Source organism: Colias philodice, chromosome 2, assembly GCF_061535455.1.
Source record: "Colias philodice isolate Cphi_HAF_F1 chromosome 2, ilColPhil1 Martin Lab GWU primary, whole genome shotgun sequence".
NCBI classification, from domain to species: domain Eukaryota; kingdom Metazoa; phylum Arthropoda; class Insecta; order Lepidoptera; family Pieridae; genus Colias; species Colias philodice.
The window spans coordinates 4,326,793-4,342,595 of record NC_143087.1 but is presented as its reverse complement, the minus strand read 5'-3'; the positions used below and the strand labels follow the sequence as shown (position 1 = coordinate 4,342,595).

Genomic DNA, 15,803 nt, shown 5'->3' with positions numbered 1-15,803 from the left:
GCCAACTTGTATTGTCTTCGTGTAGATTGAAAAAAATAAATTTCCTCTCTACATGTAGAGCTAACGTTGAAAAGATTGAATTTTTTTTTCTATCTTAATCGTTAGGGGATCACAAATTGTAGGTATCGTTCGAGTTATTAAACCTTTTCTTTATTCGAAAAAAATTTTTTTTTTTATTAAAAATTATTAGATACCATACTTAAGTAGCTACTTTTGAAAGAAAGAAAAATATAGGTTATATCACAAATACTACCTACTTACAAATAATTTTCACCTAGGACTACTATTAATACACTTTTAAATACATACTCACAAACATACAAGAAGAAAATGATACTTATTGGTACTTAAAAAGCAGTTTGTAAAAAGTACAAAATCTTGTAAAGACATTCAAACTTTAGAATTCGTTATTTCCATTCGGACTTTTCACATAATACAGTTAACCTATTTGTATTTTATTAGCCTCATAATTTCATTACCAACGTTTTGGTACTCGTTTTGTGGCAATAAAACCACAAATTTAAACGGAAATATTTTAAGGGCTTTGTACACGCGATGTGATTTGCGTCTTTGAGTTTGAACGACTCCGCACAAAAGGGGTTGATTTCACGAAAGGTTTTAAATATACAAAACTAAACTGCTGAGTATTGTTGAGTTACAATATTCGATATTATTGTTAATTAGAATATTTATATAATATGTATTATAATAACCCAATTAAGACAATTAATTAACCCAATTATGGCAAACAACCTTTAAAAAAATGTTGTTTGCCTGCTTAAAATATTTTTTGTAGTAAAAGGCATTGACTAATCATAGAATTTCAGGCTTTTTATATTAATACTACTGAATTATTTACATCGTAACAGATAATGAGTAAAATAAATAATGAATATAATAATAATAATTATACAGTGCAGGCATGGGCAGGCTGCGGCTGGTGTCCCACAACACATTAAAATTCTCTAAAGGGCCTTTGCGTGTTGGACCTGTGTCCCCACGTAAGCCTTCCAAAGGACCGGTTATCGTCCTTATGGCGGTACCCGTGTATTATGGAGAGAGACATAATAATTAATAATAAATCCGAAAAATCACTGCAGATCAGTTTAGGTATTTAGATTCTTAATTTTCCATCGGGAGCATATGACGTTGTTATCCTAAATACATATTATTTTAAAAGTTAAGAACATTTTAGACAAACATCAGAATCGAAAATTTAGATTCAGATAAAAGATTGGAACTGTTTAAAGTAAATAATAATTTAATAATTAATTAATAGTAGAGTATATTGTATACCCACTATTTGTATTGTTGCGGCTCGCCCGCTTAACAATAGAGCTTTCAAGTTATTTACCTCTGACTTGAAATAGCAGAATTAATTGTTCTCATAATGCTTTTAAATCTTGTTTAAATTAAATTCATAAATCTTGACTTCGAAGGTTAAAATTTATGTAGTGTTTTTTTTATCTGAATAACATTCAATGTGACATGCCATCAACACTGGAGCAACAATCAACATTATTATAAAAATCTCGGGGTGCTATTTTTAAAGCTAAGAAAGTTATTTGGTATATTTTCTATTAGTAAATAGGTAAACTAAAACGTATCAAATGTAAAATTTTATAGCCACGTATCTACTGGAAATATAATTTATTCTTAATTTTAAAAAAATATTTCTAAACGTTGTATAATGTTCGCACAGATAATAAATGTATTTGTTCAGCCTGCAAATGTTTAATTTCGATCAGCGTTCCTGACGTTGATAAATTAAACAGGTAGCATTTAATTAAATTAGTCATTGTAATCTGGGCTTACCCAGCCAATCAACATAGCGGGCGTCTAAACTCTAAATAGATTACTTTTATGGAGAACTTTTCAAGAAACTAATGTTTATTAAAAACATCACAATAGTATTTAGGTTGTTGTTAGTTCGTTTGAATGTTTCATTTTTTGGAAAATATAAATCTTATAAATATCCAAAACTTAATTCTTAGCATGCAATTTGTGTATTCTATAGATAATATTAAAAATGAATCGCCAAACAAGGCAGAAAAACATTTATCGGGCCAGCTAGTTTGCAATCAAATTGGGACACACATAAAGAACCTTAAAAAACAATGATCACATGTTTTCAATTGCAAACAAATGAAATATAATGCTACCATTTGCTTAGAATATACTGAGTCTTTGTTTGTTTTATTTTTTTATTATTTATGCGGCCGTAACTTCGCCCGTTCACTGTCTAGCGACCGCTCTTGTTCTACTTTTCGTTAAATTCTGTCCTATTTTATGTTTAATTCAAGGAATGTCTCTGATATTGTATGCGTATTGTGTACCTATTTCGTAATTTGTGTAATGAAAATTTTCCTAAAATAAAAATGTAGGTTAATTAGTTTTTGTTTTATTTGTGACCGAAATTATATTTGTTCCTTTATTTTTAAGCTTTTCTCACCGTACGCATTCAGGGTTGAAGATTTTGAATTGTTTAAGTTTTTAATGCATACTTTTGTAGATATTTTGCATACTATTGTTTTCTCATATTTTGTTCAATAAAGAATTATAAATAAAATTATTATAAATAAATAAATATTTAATAAGAAGTAAAAAGTAATCGAATAAAGAATGTAATTTTTTTAACATGGAAGTGAATTTCACCAATAGCCGTGCGAAAAATAATAATTATTGGCAACAAAGACTCGCATTCAAATCTAATCAACGCGAAGCTAACGAGGTTTAAATATTTTAAATGAGCAAATTCATTGATTGCGCTCGATATTTGATAACTGTATTGAATTTCGCATATTTTGCTAGTTAATACTTTTTTCCTATTGGTCGTTTAAAAATCACGAAATAAGTTTGTTGTCTACATAGGCAAAGTATGTGGAATAATTTCGTTTGACGTTGATAAAACCAATGTAGTGAAGCGTCTCGAGTATCCCATTTAGGCCATTGTTCTAGCCTTCAAGACGCCAGTTTTACGCCATTACAAAAGGCTCGAACCTCTTTGATCTTCTTTGACAACATGAACACCAGCCATGTGGAAGTGATTCAGATGAGACGAACCATGTAAGCCTTGCTCATCTTCTACTTGGTTGACTCTACAAACACGCCTATTAAAATATTTGATATTAATATTGGTGCTTTTAGTTATTTAATTGGAAAATTTATATGATTATTTTGAGCTTTCGATAGATTATAAACTTTAACATCTACAATCTACATACATACCTAATATAAGTTTCGCTACCTTCTTATACTTATAAAAACTTATTTTTCATATAATTTTTACTTGTTATGTATATGTCGTGGCCATAACGTAGATTTGCTCGTTTCATGAAATAAATAAATAAATATAAATATAAATAAATATTATAGGACATTATTACACAAATCGACAGTAAGCTCAATTAAGGCTTGTGTTGTGGGTACTAGGCGACGATAAATATAATATTTAATAAATACATATATAGATAATAACACCCAGACCCAAGAACAAATAATTGAGTTCATCACACAAATATTTGCCCTGACCGGGGATCGAACCCGGGACCGTCGGCTCAGTAGGCAGTTACTTTACCACTGCGCCAACCGCGTCGTCAATGAAATGGCCAACATAGTTTGATCAGATCGTTAAATCGTCAACATTTCACGATTTGGTCATCGACATTTGGACAGATCGTATAAAATATCTAAGAGAGTCCATAAAACAATAAAAAATTCAGGATATTTTAAGAACTTGTTTATTGTCATTTAAGTTAGTGCCGCGCTAGCGCCGGCGAATACCAGAATCGAATGGTTTTTTCAATAGAAAACAGTTAGGTTAGGTTAGGTTAGACTTTAATAAACAACGCACGAGCCGAGCGAGCAAAGCGAGCGTGCCGCGGCAGCGGCCGGCGAGTGCCAGAAGCGAATCGCTTTTTAAAAAAGAAACAAAAATGGTCGCATTTCGTGAAACGTTTAGCCAGATCGACGATCTGGCCAAATGTGGATGACCAAATCGTGAAACGTTGACGATTTAACGATCTGGCCAAACTAAATTGGCCATTTCATGAAATGAGCAAATCTACGATATGACCACGACATATACATAAACCAAGAGCAACATAGCATATGACTAGACTAGTAGGAACCAAATATTACTAGTAGACGTAGTATATTATTATTAGTCTGTGCTAGTAGGTAAACAAGATTTGCTCGTTTATAAGGTACCTAAGTACTTATATAAGGATTAGTTTTGTACCACAATACATATACATATTTAAATGACGTACGGCTACGATTGCGTTGACTGAAAAATCATATAACTGTATTACATGGATAGATGTTAGGTCACAGAATAGTTAATAGTAGCTAACGGGCTATAGGTACTAATAATATAACTACAATGTCATGACATAGTCCGCTGTCACTTTACAACCTCCACATATTAGTATACGGGGGCTTGCGGCCGTAGTAAAACTGTTTTGTAGTAAAATTCGACACCCGTTTTCACCCGTGTCCCATTGACCTACATTTCCGGCCTTGAACCCCTCTCCTCCCTCTGTTCCCATGACGTCATGAGAGCCCTTCGCAGCTCTTGTCATAGACCTCATATTTCTTACAACTACGACAACACAAATGCATTTATTCATATGAATCCTATGTTGGTGTCAGAAAAGCAGTGCGAAGTATTTATGAAAAAGGAATCAAAACCACTCAAAACCCAATTAGGCTAGTAGTTTAATTTTTTCACTGCTTCAAGGGACCGCAGTCGATATGAATTAAGCATGATACCAGCTTACAAGCTATCCTTAGATAAAGGGTCTTGACAGACGGACAACAAGTTGATCCTAGAAGGGTTTTTTCCTTTTGTGTTTTGGAACCCTAAAAATATGGTTGGGGCTATTATACACCCATAAACAAAGTCTAGGGATATTTGGTATTGCATCAAATATCTCAAAATTTATGGAGAATTTTGTGATATTGTAAATGGAAGAATTACAGCTCATTTTAAGGTCTTTAATATAAAATAAAAAAATGTCATGATATTTTTAATTTTAATTAAAAATGTTAATCTTTCTCAATAAGGTAGAAACTTGGATAGTTAGGATCTTCATTTCTTGTCATATAAAAATTTTGATTAAAATTTGGCCATTTTTTTTCCAAGAATTAATTAAAAATAATCAGTGTTCATCACGACAATGTTCTTCGGCAAACCAAGCCTCGATCAGTCTCTTTCGTCTGTTGTCCATAATTATCTAAATAACTCTATTTTTACCTGCAAATATAAATCAATACATTATAAAATTAATAATTTATAAGTCTGTAACATTATTTTTAAAATCACAATATACTTAATATTTGTAAAAAATAAATGAAACAGTCACAACAAAAAACTTACGTAGTTGGTCCCGTGGCATACGTACGTAGACCGCGAATTTTGCGAAGCTCCTGTTGCACAATCACGCGCACCCGACTCTCCACGCTGCACTGCGTGGATAAAATAACTGGAGCTATTAGATTTTTAGAAATTTGCAATTTTGTATCACTGGATTACACGTGTAGACCACGGGACTACTGTAGGGTTAATTTCTTTTTACCATGAAATATATTAAACATGTCAATAGAAAATTAAATAATGATAAATGCTGGAAACAACGATCCAATTTCATTTTTGTTTTAGGTTCTTACAGACCATAAAAACACAAAATATAGATCAGTCGACTTTCGAGAAACGAGTGTGATTTTGTTACGGATTTTAAGTTTACCTAGATACTAGATAGACTGACGGTTTCATCAGTTTATAGATTTGGTTAGGTACCTTACAGGTCAAAGCCAGGATGGGGCAAGTGCCCCATCCTGCCCCACCGTGGCTACGCCCATGATGAAAAAGTTTTTCTTAAACAATAAAGTTCAAATTTTATGTTACCCCAAAATTGTTTGTGAAAATTGATTGCATTCTACGAATACCAACTGAATAGATAAGATGGGCGATATATTTAAATGTAAAATTCACCTAAAATGGCTGGCTGAAAAGTATTTTTAAATGATAAAGTAGAACATATTAAATCAACCTAGTTCTTACATCTTATTATGTCGAAAATAAGTGTGTAAAGAGGTCAGTGCTTACCAACAAGACGGAAGTAGTGCCGTACACGTTATTAATATGTTCATCTGTTCTCAGATGTGGACAATTTTCTAGTCGTTAGCGGTTTGTATTCATTTTCCAACTCGTCGACGGTTTCAGAGCAAACAAAGCCGACCTAACAAGTGACAATAGAGATATGTGGGACAGGATGCATTTCACTATTTCTATGCTTTTATCAAACGGAGCTTGCAAGGCGGTACCTGGGCGTATAAAGCCCACACATATTGTACACCAACACACGTTATACTTTTATGTTTTAAGTAAATAGTTTTATTTCAAAATTAATAATATGAAGCAAATTTAGGATCCAATGACTGAAATTATCATCACAGGAGTACAGTTGGGGAAGAAACTGATAACATATATAAATAAAAGTTATATGTACATATACATAATAAGGTCGAACATAGAACGTTTTCCTTTTAACGGTTTGAAAGATTTGTAACATTGAATGTTTTGTAGCTACATACATTAACATTTTTTTACTTAGTTAAATTGGAAATGTGTCGGTTTTAACACATAGACGCGTCAGGCTTGGAACGTAGAAAGCATCCATAAGGCCTACACTCGAAAGCTAATTGGCACTGCAATTATGCACCAGATGACATGAATGTGTGACATACTCTCTGATGCATGCATATTATAAAATGTTTTTAATAGTATTTTTGGGTGTATCCTGTAATTCATGTTCAGAATGCGTGGTGACATTTCTTTATTGCGTTGGGCATTTTGAGCGTTTTATTAGAGCCACAAAACGAATAAATGTATGACAAAAATGTTTGAGCTTCCCAATAAAAATGTAAGTGACAATATAACGAATCAGCACGTTGAAATGTTAATACTGTGATATGAATGCGAACTGGGCGCGCAGTCTGGCCTGGCGCCAAGACGGTTTCTCAGCTTATCAACATGAAACATTGTCGCTGATAACTCTTCTTGGCAAATATCCTATTGTGCACTGATTGCCTTATTAGCAAGGCTAATAATTGCGGAAATCAATAATAAACGCACTTCATAAAAGATTTTAGAAGTATTTCCTCTCAATTTTTAATTCATTTTGGTTGGAATTAAAGGGTTCATATTTTATATTTTGAAAACGTACCTATCAGATAAGCTAACGGCTTTGTGTATTCATTATGCATGTCATATTATAGATTCAATATTATAGATTGGTAATCTATAATATTAAGGCAAAAGTGTTTTGAATTTAGAGTATTTTTTTTGTATTTACGATTTTTTTTATCCAATTTGTTTTATACATGAGTTGTCCCTTTCGTTGTATTTAACTTGATTTTTCATAGTTGTATATATTCTATTATCTTATCGTAACTTTAATACTCCATGCTGTTATTTAATACAGACAATGCTAGTGTAACAATATTGATACGAACAACCGCAGTGCGGAGGTTTTCCTCCGAACCCGAAAAATGTTTGACAATGTGATCTGGCTTGAATAACTTACTAGATATTGGTTTATTACGGACAATGACCCGATAAATATAGATTGTTTCTCATAAATATTGCTTACAAATAGGTAAGCTACGGTCTAATGTGCCTTATAGGAATATAATGGAAATGGATCCAGGAATAAGTTTGTACAATTTTGTAGTATTTATGTTCACAAAATATGAGAGTATTGTTTATTCCTTCTGATCATAACCAGCTATCGTACAGAAGTATTTCTTTTAATATTAGCTCCTCGCCTTGTCTCCAATAGGGTACACATTGTTTGAAAGGCTTTCAAAATTTCAACAATTATTTATTACTAGCGGTCCGCCCCGGCTTCGCCCGTGGTTACATATTTACGTTTTCTCTACATAAAAACCATCCTCGTACTTCAAGGAATATAATAAAAAAAGAATTATCGAAATCGGTTCAGCCGTTCTCGAGTTATGCGCTTACCAACACATTTTGCGATTCATTTTTATATTATAGACTAGCGGTCCGCCCCGGCTTCGCCCGTGGTACATATTTACGTTTTCTCTACATAAGAACCATCCTCGTACTTCAAGGAATATAATAAAAAAAGAATTATCGAAATCGGTTCAGCCGTTCTCAAGTTATGCGCTTACCAACACATTTTGGGATTCATTTTTATATTATAGATTATCTTACGCCATGCAAAGACAAATCCAACATATCAAAAATTATAACTATACGTTCCGCCGAATTTGAGGTATGAGATGTTCATGTTGGGTTTAACTAACACAATTTAAAATTAAATATACATTTATTTTATAGATTTATCTTTCAATGATCCATGAAAATATTTTGATTGGTATGTTTTGGTGTACAGAATGAGTACCTGTATTGTGGTCAAAGAGTGTCGTATTTCGACCGATGGATCCTAGAAAGAATTGGTTTTTGAAATAAAATGGGCAAAAGAACTTTAAAATGTAATATTATCTACGCGGAACCTGTTAGCGCATTGTTATCGAAATGGCTCTATGTAGTTGCGTCGCAGACATTATCAAGATAATGCATAATAGGTACGCAAAGTTCCGCAATCGGTTAGTCAGCAACTAATATGTTCTTATATGTTAAACACATTGTACAATTAGGGCTGTTCTTATCCGATGTGAAAATTGATTATTATTTACTTACTTCATAGCTGTAATACGAGTATATCGAATAAACTGTAAAAATAATTGCCTATCGTTTTATTGCAGCGACTGTACTGAATCAATAATACTACTTAATTCTCAGAATTGCATATTTCAAATAAACTTGCAAAAAATTACCCAAGAAATCCCAAGTCTTGTGCAAGAGGCACGCAAGCCAATAATAAGTTCATGGTCTAGGTTAAAAACCTTACCCGAAAACCCGATACGAGCACGTTGTTTTATAATGGAAATGTTTGTACAAAAATCCAATGACTGGAATTTTTTGGCTTTGGGTTAAGGCATACAGTACTACGTGGTACTACAGTAGTTATGTCGTTTAATGTACGGGCAAGAGTAATATTTATAAAAGTGATCGATTATTAGTTATTCTTATCTCAACTGCAAATTGTTTTTTGAATAGTCAAAGTCTAGTCTATTTTCGTTTCTTTAACAATGTGTACGAAGTAGAGAGAGGTGGAGATCGGCCTTTTCACTCTGGTGATAAAAAAATTATCTATTTGAACCTGTTTCTGTATTAAAGCGAAACAAATAATAAATAAAGAAATAACTTAATTCAATATTATAAGTATAAATAGAAAATAATAAAATTTGATTTTCACTTTACATTAGAAACGTTTAGGGATCATTTCTCAATAGTAAAGCTATTAATCTTTAACTGTCTCAAACTACGGTAAGCTTTTGTTAAAATATATTGTAAGTAATAGCCCTGTCGGAAATGTGCCTGTCGGCCGCAGGCTTGCCGCTTGTCCTACAAAACCTGGGTGGTCGATAAGGGATCACGGAACTATTATGTTAACGATATTGTATAATTCGTCTATCCTACAGTCAATCTATCACTAATTTATCATGATTTTCTAAATAGTATTGTTGAAGCATATTACAAATTTTGACTACAATGGTACTGTATTTTTGAAATGGTGATGTCGTAGGCAGTTTTCTTAGCTGGAAGCCCGGAAGCTAGTTTATGTCTCTGATCACCAGCGCCGTTTAATGAAGTGCCTGAATATTATTCGGCTGAATTGTAATTATAAAATCTAATATAAGTCCTTAAATCATAAATTTTCAATGTCCATAGCTCGTAAATAAATTTCTTAAACAAATGGTGCCTATAATTTATATCGCGGTTTTTGAAGTATGTCGCAATTTGTTTCCTTCGTTATTGGCACCATTTCAGGAAACTTTAACAAGAATAGTAAATTATAAAGTATAAATAATTTGGTAATAGGGTAGTAGATAGACCGCATTCTTGGGTTATTTAGGAGCACTCGCAACACCTGGGCGCGGATGGATTTATGAGGCCGACGACTTTACTTCGATCGTGAACTAGGAATGCCTCTCACCCCTGAATACCACCATCCATATTACATACATAGCAAGTAGAGAATGGCCGAGTCAGCTTGCTTTTCATAAGTGATCATAAACAGAAACATGTATATTTTTTTATTCTTTCATAGAAAAAATCTCAATAATAAAACTAGATCATATAAAGACTAAAAGTTTTACAAAGCTTTTTTACTTTAGTCTACTTTGTATTTTTTATTGTGTTTACGAACGGGGGTCATTAAAAGTTTTTGTTTGTTATAGAGTGAGCGGTGGCCCCCGGCATGAGGTCGGGGGAGGGCGAGGGCTCCGAACTGGCGGAGTTCGGCACGCGCTGGCCGCCGCCCTATGCGCAGGGCTACGGCTGGCGCTCCGCCACGCCTCAGCACCCGCCTGCACATCATCTCGCGAGGCATTCGCGCTCGCAGCAGGTAGAGATACACTGCTTGTCTTTTGTAAGAAATATATAGGTATGGTTTACTAAGATCATAAGAAGTGGACAGAAAGTATAGGGAAGTGAATATAGATTACCTGCTTGTCACTTCAATGAAGATTAAGTATATTATTTTTTGGGTCATTTGATAAAGCAATACTTTTAAGTAAATTGCAAGTAATGAAATAAATATAAGAATTATTGTAGTTATAAAAATTAAGGCTCTTGACTAATTCTATTAGGAATTTAATTTATATGAAATGCTGATATTATAGTGAACGATACCATTTCGGAATCTTGATAAAACAGGCATGTTTTTTCTTTATTTGGCACACGGGTCACGATATCTTTTTTTACACCACGTAAGATTAAACTTAGGAACGAATATAAGCAAACATGAAATTTAAGTTATAAAGTTTTGAAATTATCGTTTAATATTCGATAGCGTATCTATCCCGGAATGCTATGACGCTAAAACAGATTGAAAAAATTTCTTTCTTTGGAGCCATACCACCAAATTTTTTTTTCTAAAATATTGAATACCTCGATAACCTTTTACTTAACACAACACAACAAATTTTGTGGTGGTCCAGGTGGTGTGAAGTTACCAGATTAAACATTATAATTACGCCACATCCTGTTTATAGTTGTTTCACATATAACAAGAATGTGGGCTGTTATTCCTTTTACAGAAAAAAAAAAATTTCAACATCTTTTCAAATGTATCAAAAATAAATCCCATTAAGGGAAATCCTTAAAAGAAATATTGGATACGCGCAGTGGTTGCAGGACAACCGGCAGAGCTATGAGGCGGAGGATGCGCGAGCGCGTGCCCGCGGCGGCGTGTATTACTCGCCGCCGGGCACCTCGTACACCATCGTGGAGCGGCCGGCCTCCTCGCACGGCCATCACCCCGCCTACTCGCACCACTACTCAGGAAAACTAGCACGGACCCCCTATGTCGGTTCCTCAACGTTAGCTAATAGTGCAGGTTCGTGTTCATAGCGTCATATAATTAGTTAAATTCATCATCATCATCATCAGCCCATATACGTTCCCACTGCTGGGCACGGGCATCCTATGAAGCTAATTCGTTAAATTATGTAAGTATAAGTAGAGTAAATGGTAATCAGCTTAAAATTCTTTATTACTAGCCGGTGCGACAAGTTTAAGAAACAGTACAAGCCACCTCAGCGCTTCCAATGGCAAGAAGAGGCCGATATCACCGGAGCAAGTGCTACGATTGTTCGGGCAGGGCGGTGCGGCGGCGCTGGGGAAGGCCCTACCGCCGTCGCACCCGCCGGCACCGCTGCCAGCTCCTCTGCCCGCACCTTTGCCAACACGACGGCATTCCCCAGCCAGCAGTCCTAGCAGTACTACACATCATGTAAGTTTATATACTCAGTACTAGGATTAGCTCGGCTAAGTAATAGATAAACAGTCAAAGACAAAAATATTATGGTAGTTACTACTACTAGAGATGACTCTACATATACATATACCATATAATATATAAAAATCAATATCTCTTTTCCTTGGTTATGGCATCACGCGTGAACGGGTGGACTGATTGCGATAATTATCTTTTTGATGTTATGAAAGGAAAACTCAAGAAATTTGCGTCAAAAATTAAGAAAATACCTGACGGCCTTGTACTATTATTATAAAATAAACTGAAGTTTCAAACTAGGTATATATGAATGAGAAAAACCAACTTGCTAATCGTTGTTGATATTACCTATTGACACATTTGGAATTGGTTTTCTAAAAATAGTCTGATGTATGAAACGTGGGCGTCCGGCGAGGCCTGTCAAATGCGTGAATTATTCCGAGTTGCTACGAGTCGATATTACTACTTTATTCATGGCCGCAGCGGTAAACGTTTAGAGAAACAAATGGATATGACCTAACCTGAGTGCCTGCCCCATATATCTATTAACTACTTCAAAATTTAAAGACGCAAACTAAACTGCCCCCCTAGTCAAGTGGCTTTCTGTTAGCGTAGCGTTCAATAGAATAGACTACGAATGTATGAGATATACCTCATACATTCGTAGTCTATTCTATTGAACGCTACGCTAACAGAAAGCCACTTGACTAGGGGGGCAGTTATGAGTTATTATCGAGGAAATTATATGGTTATCATATACCTATATGATGCATCTTTGATCGATGCATTAAAAAGCAGTCGCGAATCTTTTAGTGGCAGTATCAAGCAGATGGAATTGTAGTCGATTGTTGACTATACAATACTGTATATTGGATAAATTTAATAAAGCTTAAAAAGTTAGTTTTTTAAAACATTTGTTAATTACATCTCAAATACAATACGGTCACAACCTTTTAATACATGTAAAGGTGTGTCCATATTATGATTTCAGTCAGGTGAGGGCCACCGCTGAATGTAATAGTTTGTGTCAGTCGAGTCTAAATGCTGTAATGAGCCATGTCTATTTCATATTTCCTGTAAAAAGCATTCTTAATGCCATTAATTTCTTGTATTTCCTTATAAGTTAGAATTCAGAACAATTTGTTATTTAAGGTGTGATTTCTATTTTATTGCTACGGATACTCTACGAGAAACATTCGGAAAATTTATGGGTTTGATTATTTTTCGAATTCGTATGTAGGTGATCATAGTAGGTCTTCGTAGTGATCGATATTCATACAAAAGTGACGTAAAATGTATGCCGGGAAGCATTAAGCGGTGCGTGATGTGTTCAGTTATTGAGCGGTTTAGTGAACTGAAGTCCTACATTTTGTCTTCAAATTGGATTCCAACGAGAATTATGAGGTAATTTACACAAGTCATATAAATATCCAGGTTATATAGTAGTATATATTAATTACCTGTTTGTTTTTCCTTTACCTTGTTTGCCTCGGTTTGGTTATAGAGACACGTTTTATGCGAGTCGATTTGTAAAAAACTAAACTTTATCAATAAGCGTAAATGAATTTATATATGTAATAACTTTCATGGTCTAGTTTTTACTGTAATAACATTATTCATAATATATATTTTTATTTATTAACTACCTAGTCATTTTCTGCTTTCACTAGTTATGTAATACGTTGATTGTAAATTTAAATCCTCTTTCGATTGATTTTACTAAATGATAAACTTTACAAAGGTTCTTAAATTAAACATAAGAAAATTATACGGTTTTGAAAATATATTTGAAAATATTAAAAGAGTTTCTTATTTATTCTTAAAATTATATTAAGAATTTTTAACAAAATGAACAAATGTATCGAATGTAATGGAAGTGAAAATAATTAAAACTTTTATATGTCCATGTCTTCATTTAGTAAAGCTTTGCATTCGAGCTTTAGCTAAAAGGCTGATGTTGTCTCTCAGAGAGATAATATAGTTTAGGAATAATCGGTTCTCGGATGATTCTTTAATATTTTATTTGGTTAAAGTTTTGGCATAAAGTAAGCCGTAAATCATTTGGATATTTGCAAATATTGCAATTTTATATGTAGAACGATAAAATAATGATTTTATTGCACTAAAATGTTGATTGAATATGATTTATGAATAAAGATTAGTTATTGTTTAGTATTAGAAACGTAATTATAGTACATTCTGAGAGTATTGAATAAATTATCTGAAGTATATTATTATCAAAAGTTATAGTTTATATCTGTAAAAAAGGTTTGTTTACGGTCAATGTCTGTAAGTGCTTCAATCCAAAATGTATTTTCCCCTACGAGTAAAAGCACTAAAACAATTTTCTCTAAGATTTCAGGATTCCGTAGCGACAGAAAAATATCATTCTATTTCGGTATTTTCTCGTAGCAGATATTGAAAAGATTTGTAAAGGCAATGTGCTCGAAATAAAAACGATATACGCAATGCTTACTGGAATATAACAAATTGAATATTTCTCATAATTCATAATAACACATATTTATCATTCCTATGAAATAAAATAGAATTGATAAATCGTTATCAATAATAGTATCGACTAACTCGTAATGTACGCTTAGATAGTATGTAATGTGCTTAAAAAGATTTTATTTTTAATTAACCGACTTCCAAAAAAACGAGGAGGTTATCAATTCGGCCGGTATAATTTTTTTTTTTTTTTGGATGTATGTACACCGATTACTCCTAGGTTTCTTAACCGATTTACGTGATTCTTTTTTTGTTCGATGCGGGATGGTGTCGAATTGGTCCCATAAAAATTTTATTCGGATAAACCCAGTAGTTTTTATTTTATGAGCATTTTTGTCTGTACTCGATGACTTCATTGAAATGTAGCAAGTAACTTTGATTCACTTCCCGGTAACCGATTGAGCTGAAATTTTGTATACTTATGTAAATTGGATAGCGATGAAACATTATCATGACATAGAGCTGATTTGATGATGGAATCGGAAGGTGGCCTTAGGAACTCAGTAATATATTGACTCAATTATATCGAGATTGGGCTCGTTTGATTCGTGTTGATAAATACACTAAAAAGTATTAAATAAAAATAACTGCGTTAAAAACAACCGACTTCATAAACAGAAAAGTAAAAAATAAAAAAGATTTGATATTATTCATTACTACATATTATTTAGATGTGCTATTTATTAAATAGGTTTGAAGTCGGTGCCAAACACTAGTATTAAGCCCGTGCACCGACATCAAACCTTTTTAGTAAATAGCACATCTAAATAATATGTAGTAATTAATAATATCAAATCTTTTTTATTTTTTACTTTTCTGTTTATGAAGTCGGTTGTTTTTAACGCAGTTATTTTTATATTACTAGAATTCCTTAAAATACATTTAATCTATGCAAAAAAAAAATACAAACATTTTAAATGATTATTTAATATATTTAAATATTATTTGAAAATCTTTCCATGCATATCCATGTCACATTACATAGTGAATTTCTAATAAAAGATAACGTACTTCAAGATAAATTAAGACGTTAATTGAAACTAGTGCTCTTTTTACATTAACTCAAGACCCAATATCGAACTCTACTTTCTATCTTGTCTCTATTCACTCGATTTGATTCTAACGACAGATAATTTTTCCTCTTGTAATAGTTAAGTTTTCAACACGTGTAATATTAATTTCTCAATACTTTACCAGGCGATATACCGAGGTGCGGAGAGGGAAAGGCCGTACTCCTCGGGCGGAGCGCCGGCGCCCCCGACGGAGCCGGCCACCCGCACAGTCACCATGAGCCGGGACCCCGCGGATTCGCACGGCTTCGGGATTTGCGTCAAAGGAGGTAAAGAAGCAGGTACGTTTTCTTTCTAGGTGTTAGGCCAGCAGAAGCTTCAATGTTAA

The 15,803-nt window shown here is 33.5% G+C and overlaps 1 protein-coding gene across 1 annotated transcript in view; it reads left to right on the top strand.

Moving 5' to 3' along the window:
* The window catches only part of LOC149490321 (whirlin-like), a 58,556-nt gene that overhangs the window by 2,417 nt on the left and 40,336 nt on the right, over positions 1-15,803 (top strand). Inside the window, exons 2-5 of the mRNA XM_089703084.1 lie at positions 10,336-10,502; positions 11,294-11,495; positions 11,659-11,891; positions 15,603-15,756. Coding sequence (XP_089559210.1) covers positions 10,356-10,502; positions 11,294-11,495; positions 11,659-11,891; positions 15,603-15,756 — 736 coding nt within the window. The 5' untranslated portion in view covers positions 10,336-10,355. The remainder of the gene's footprint in view (positions 1-10,335; positions 10,503-11,293; positions 11,496-11,658; positions 11,892-15,602; positions 15,757-15,803) is intronic.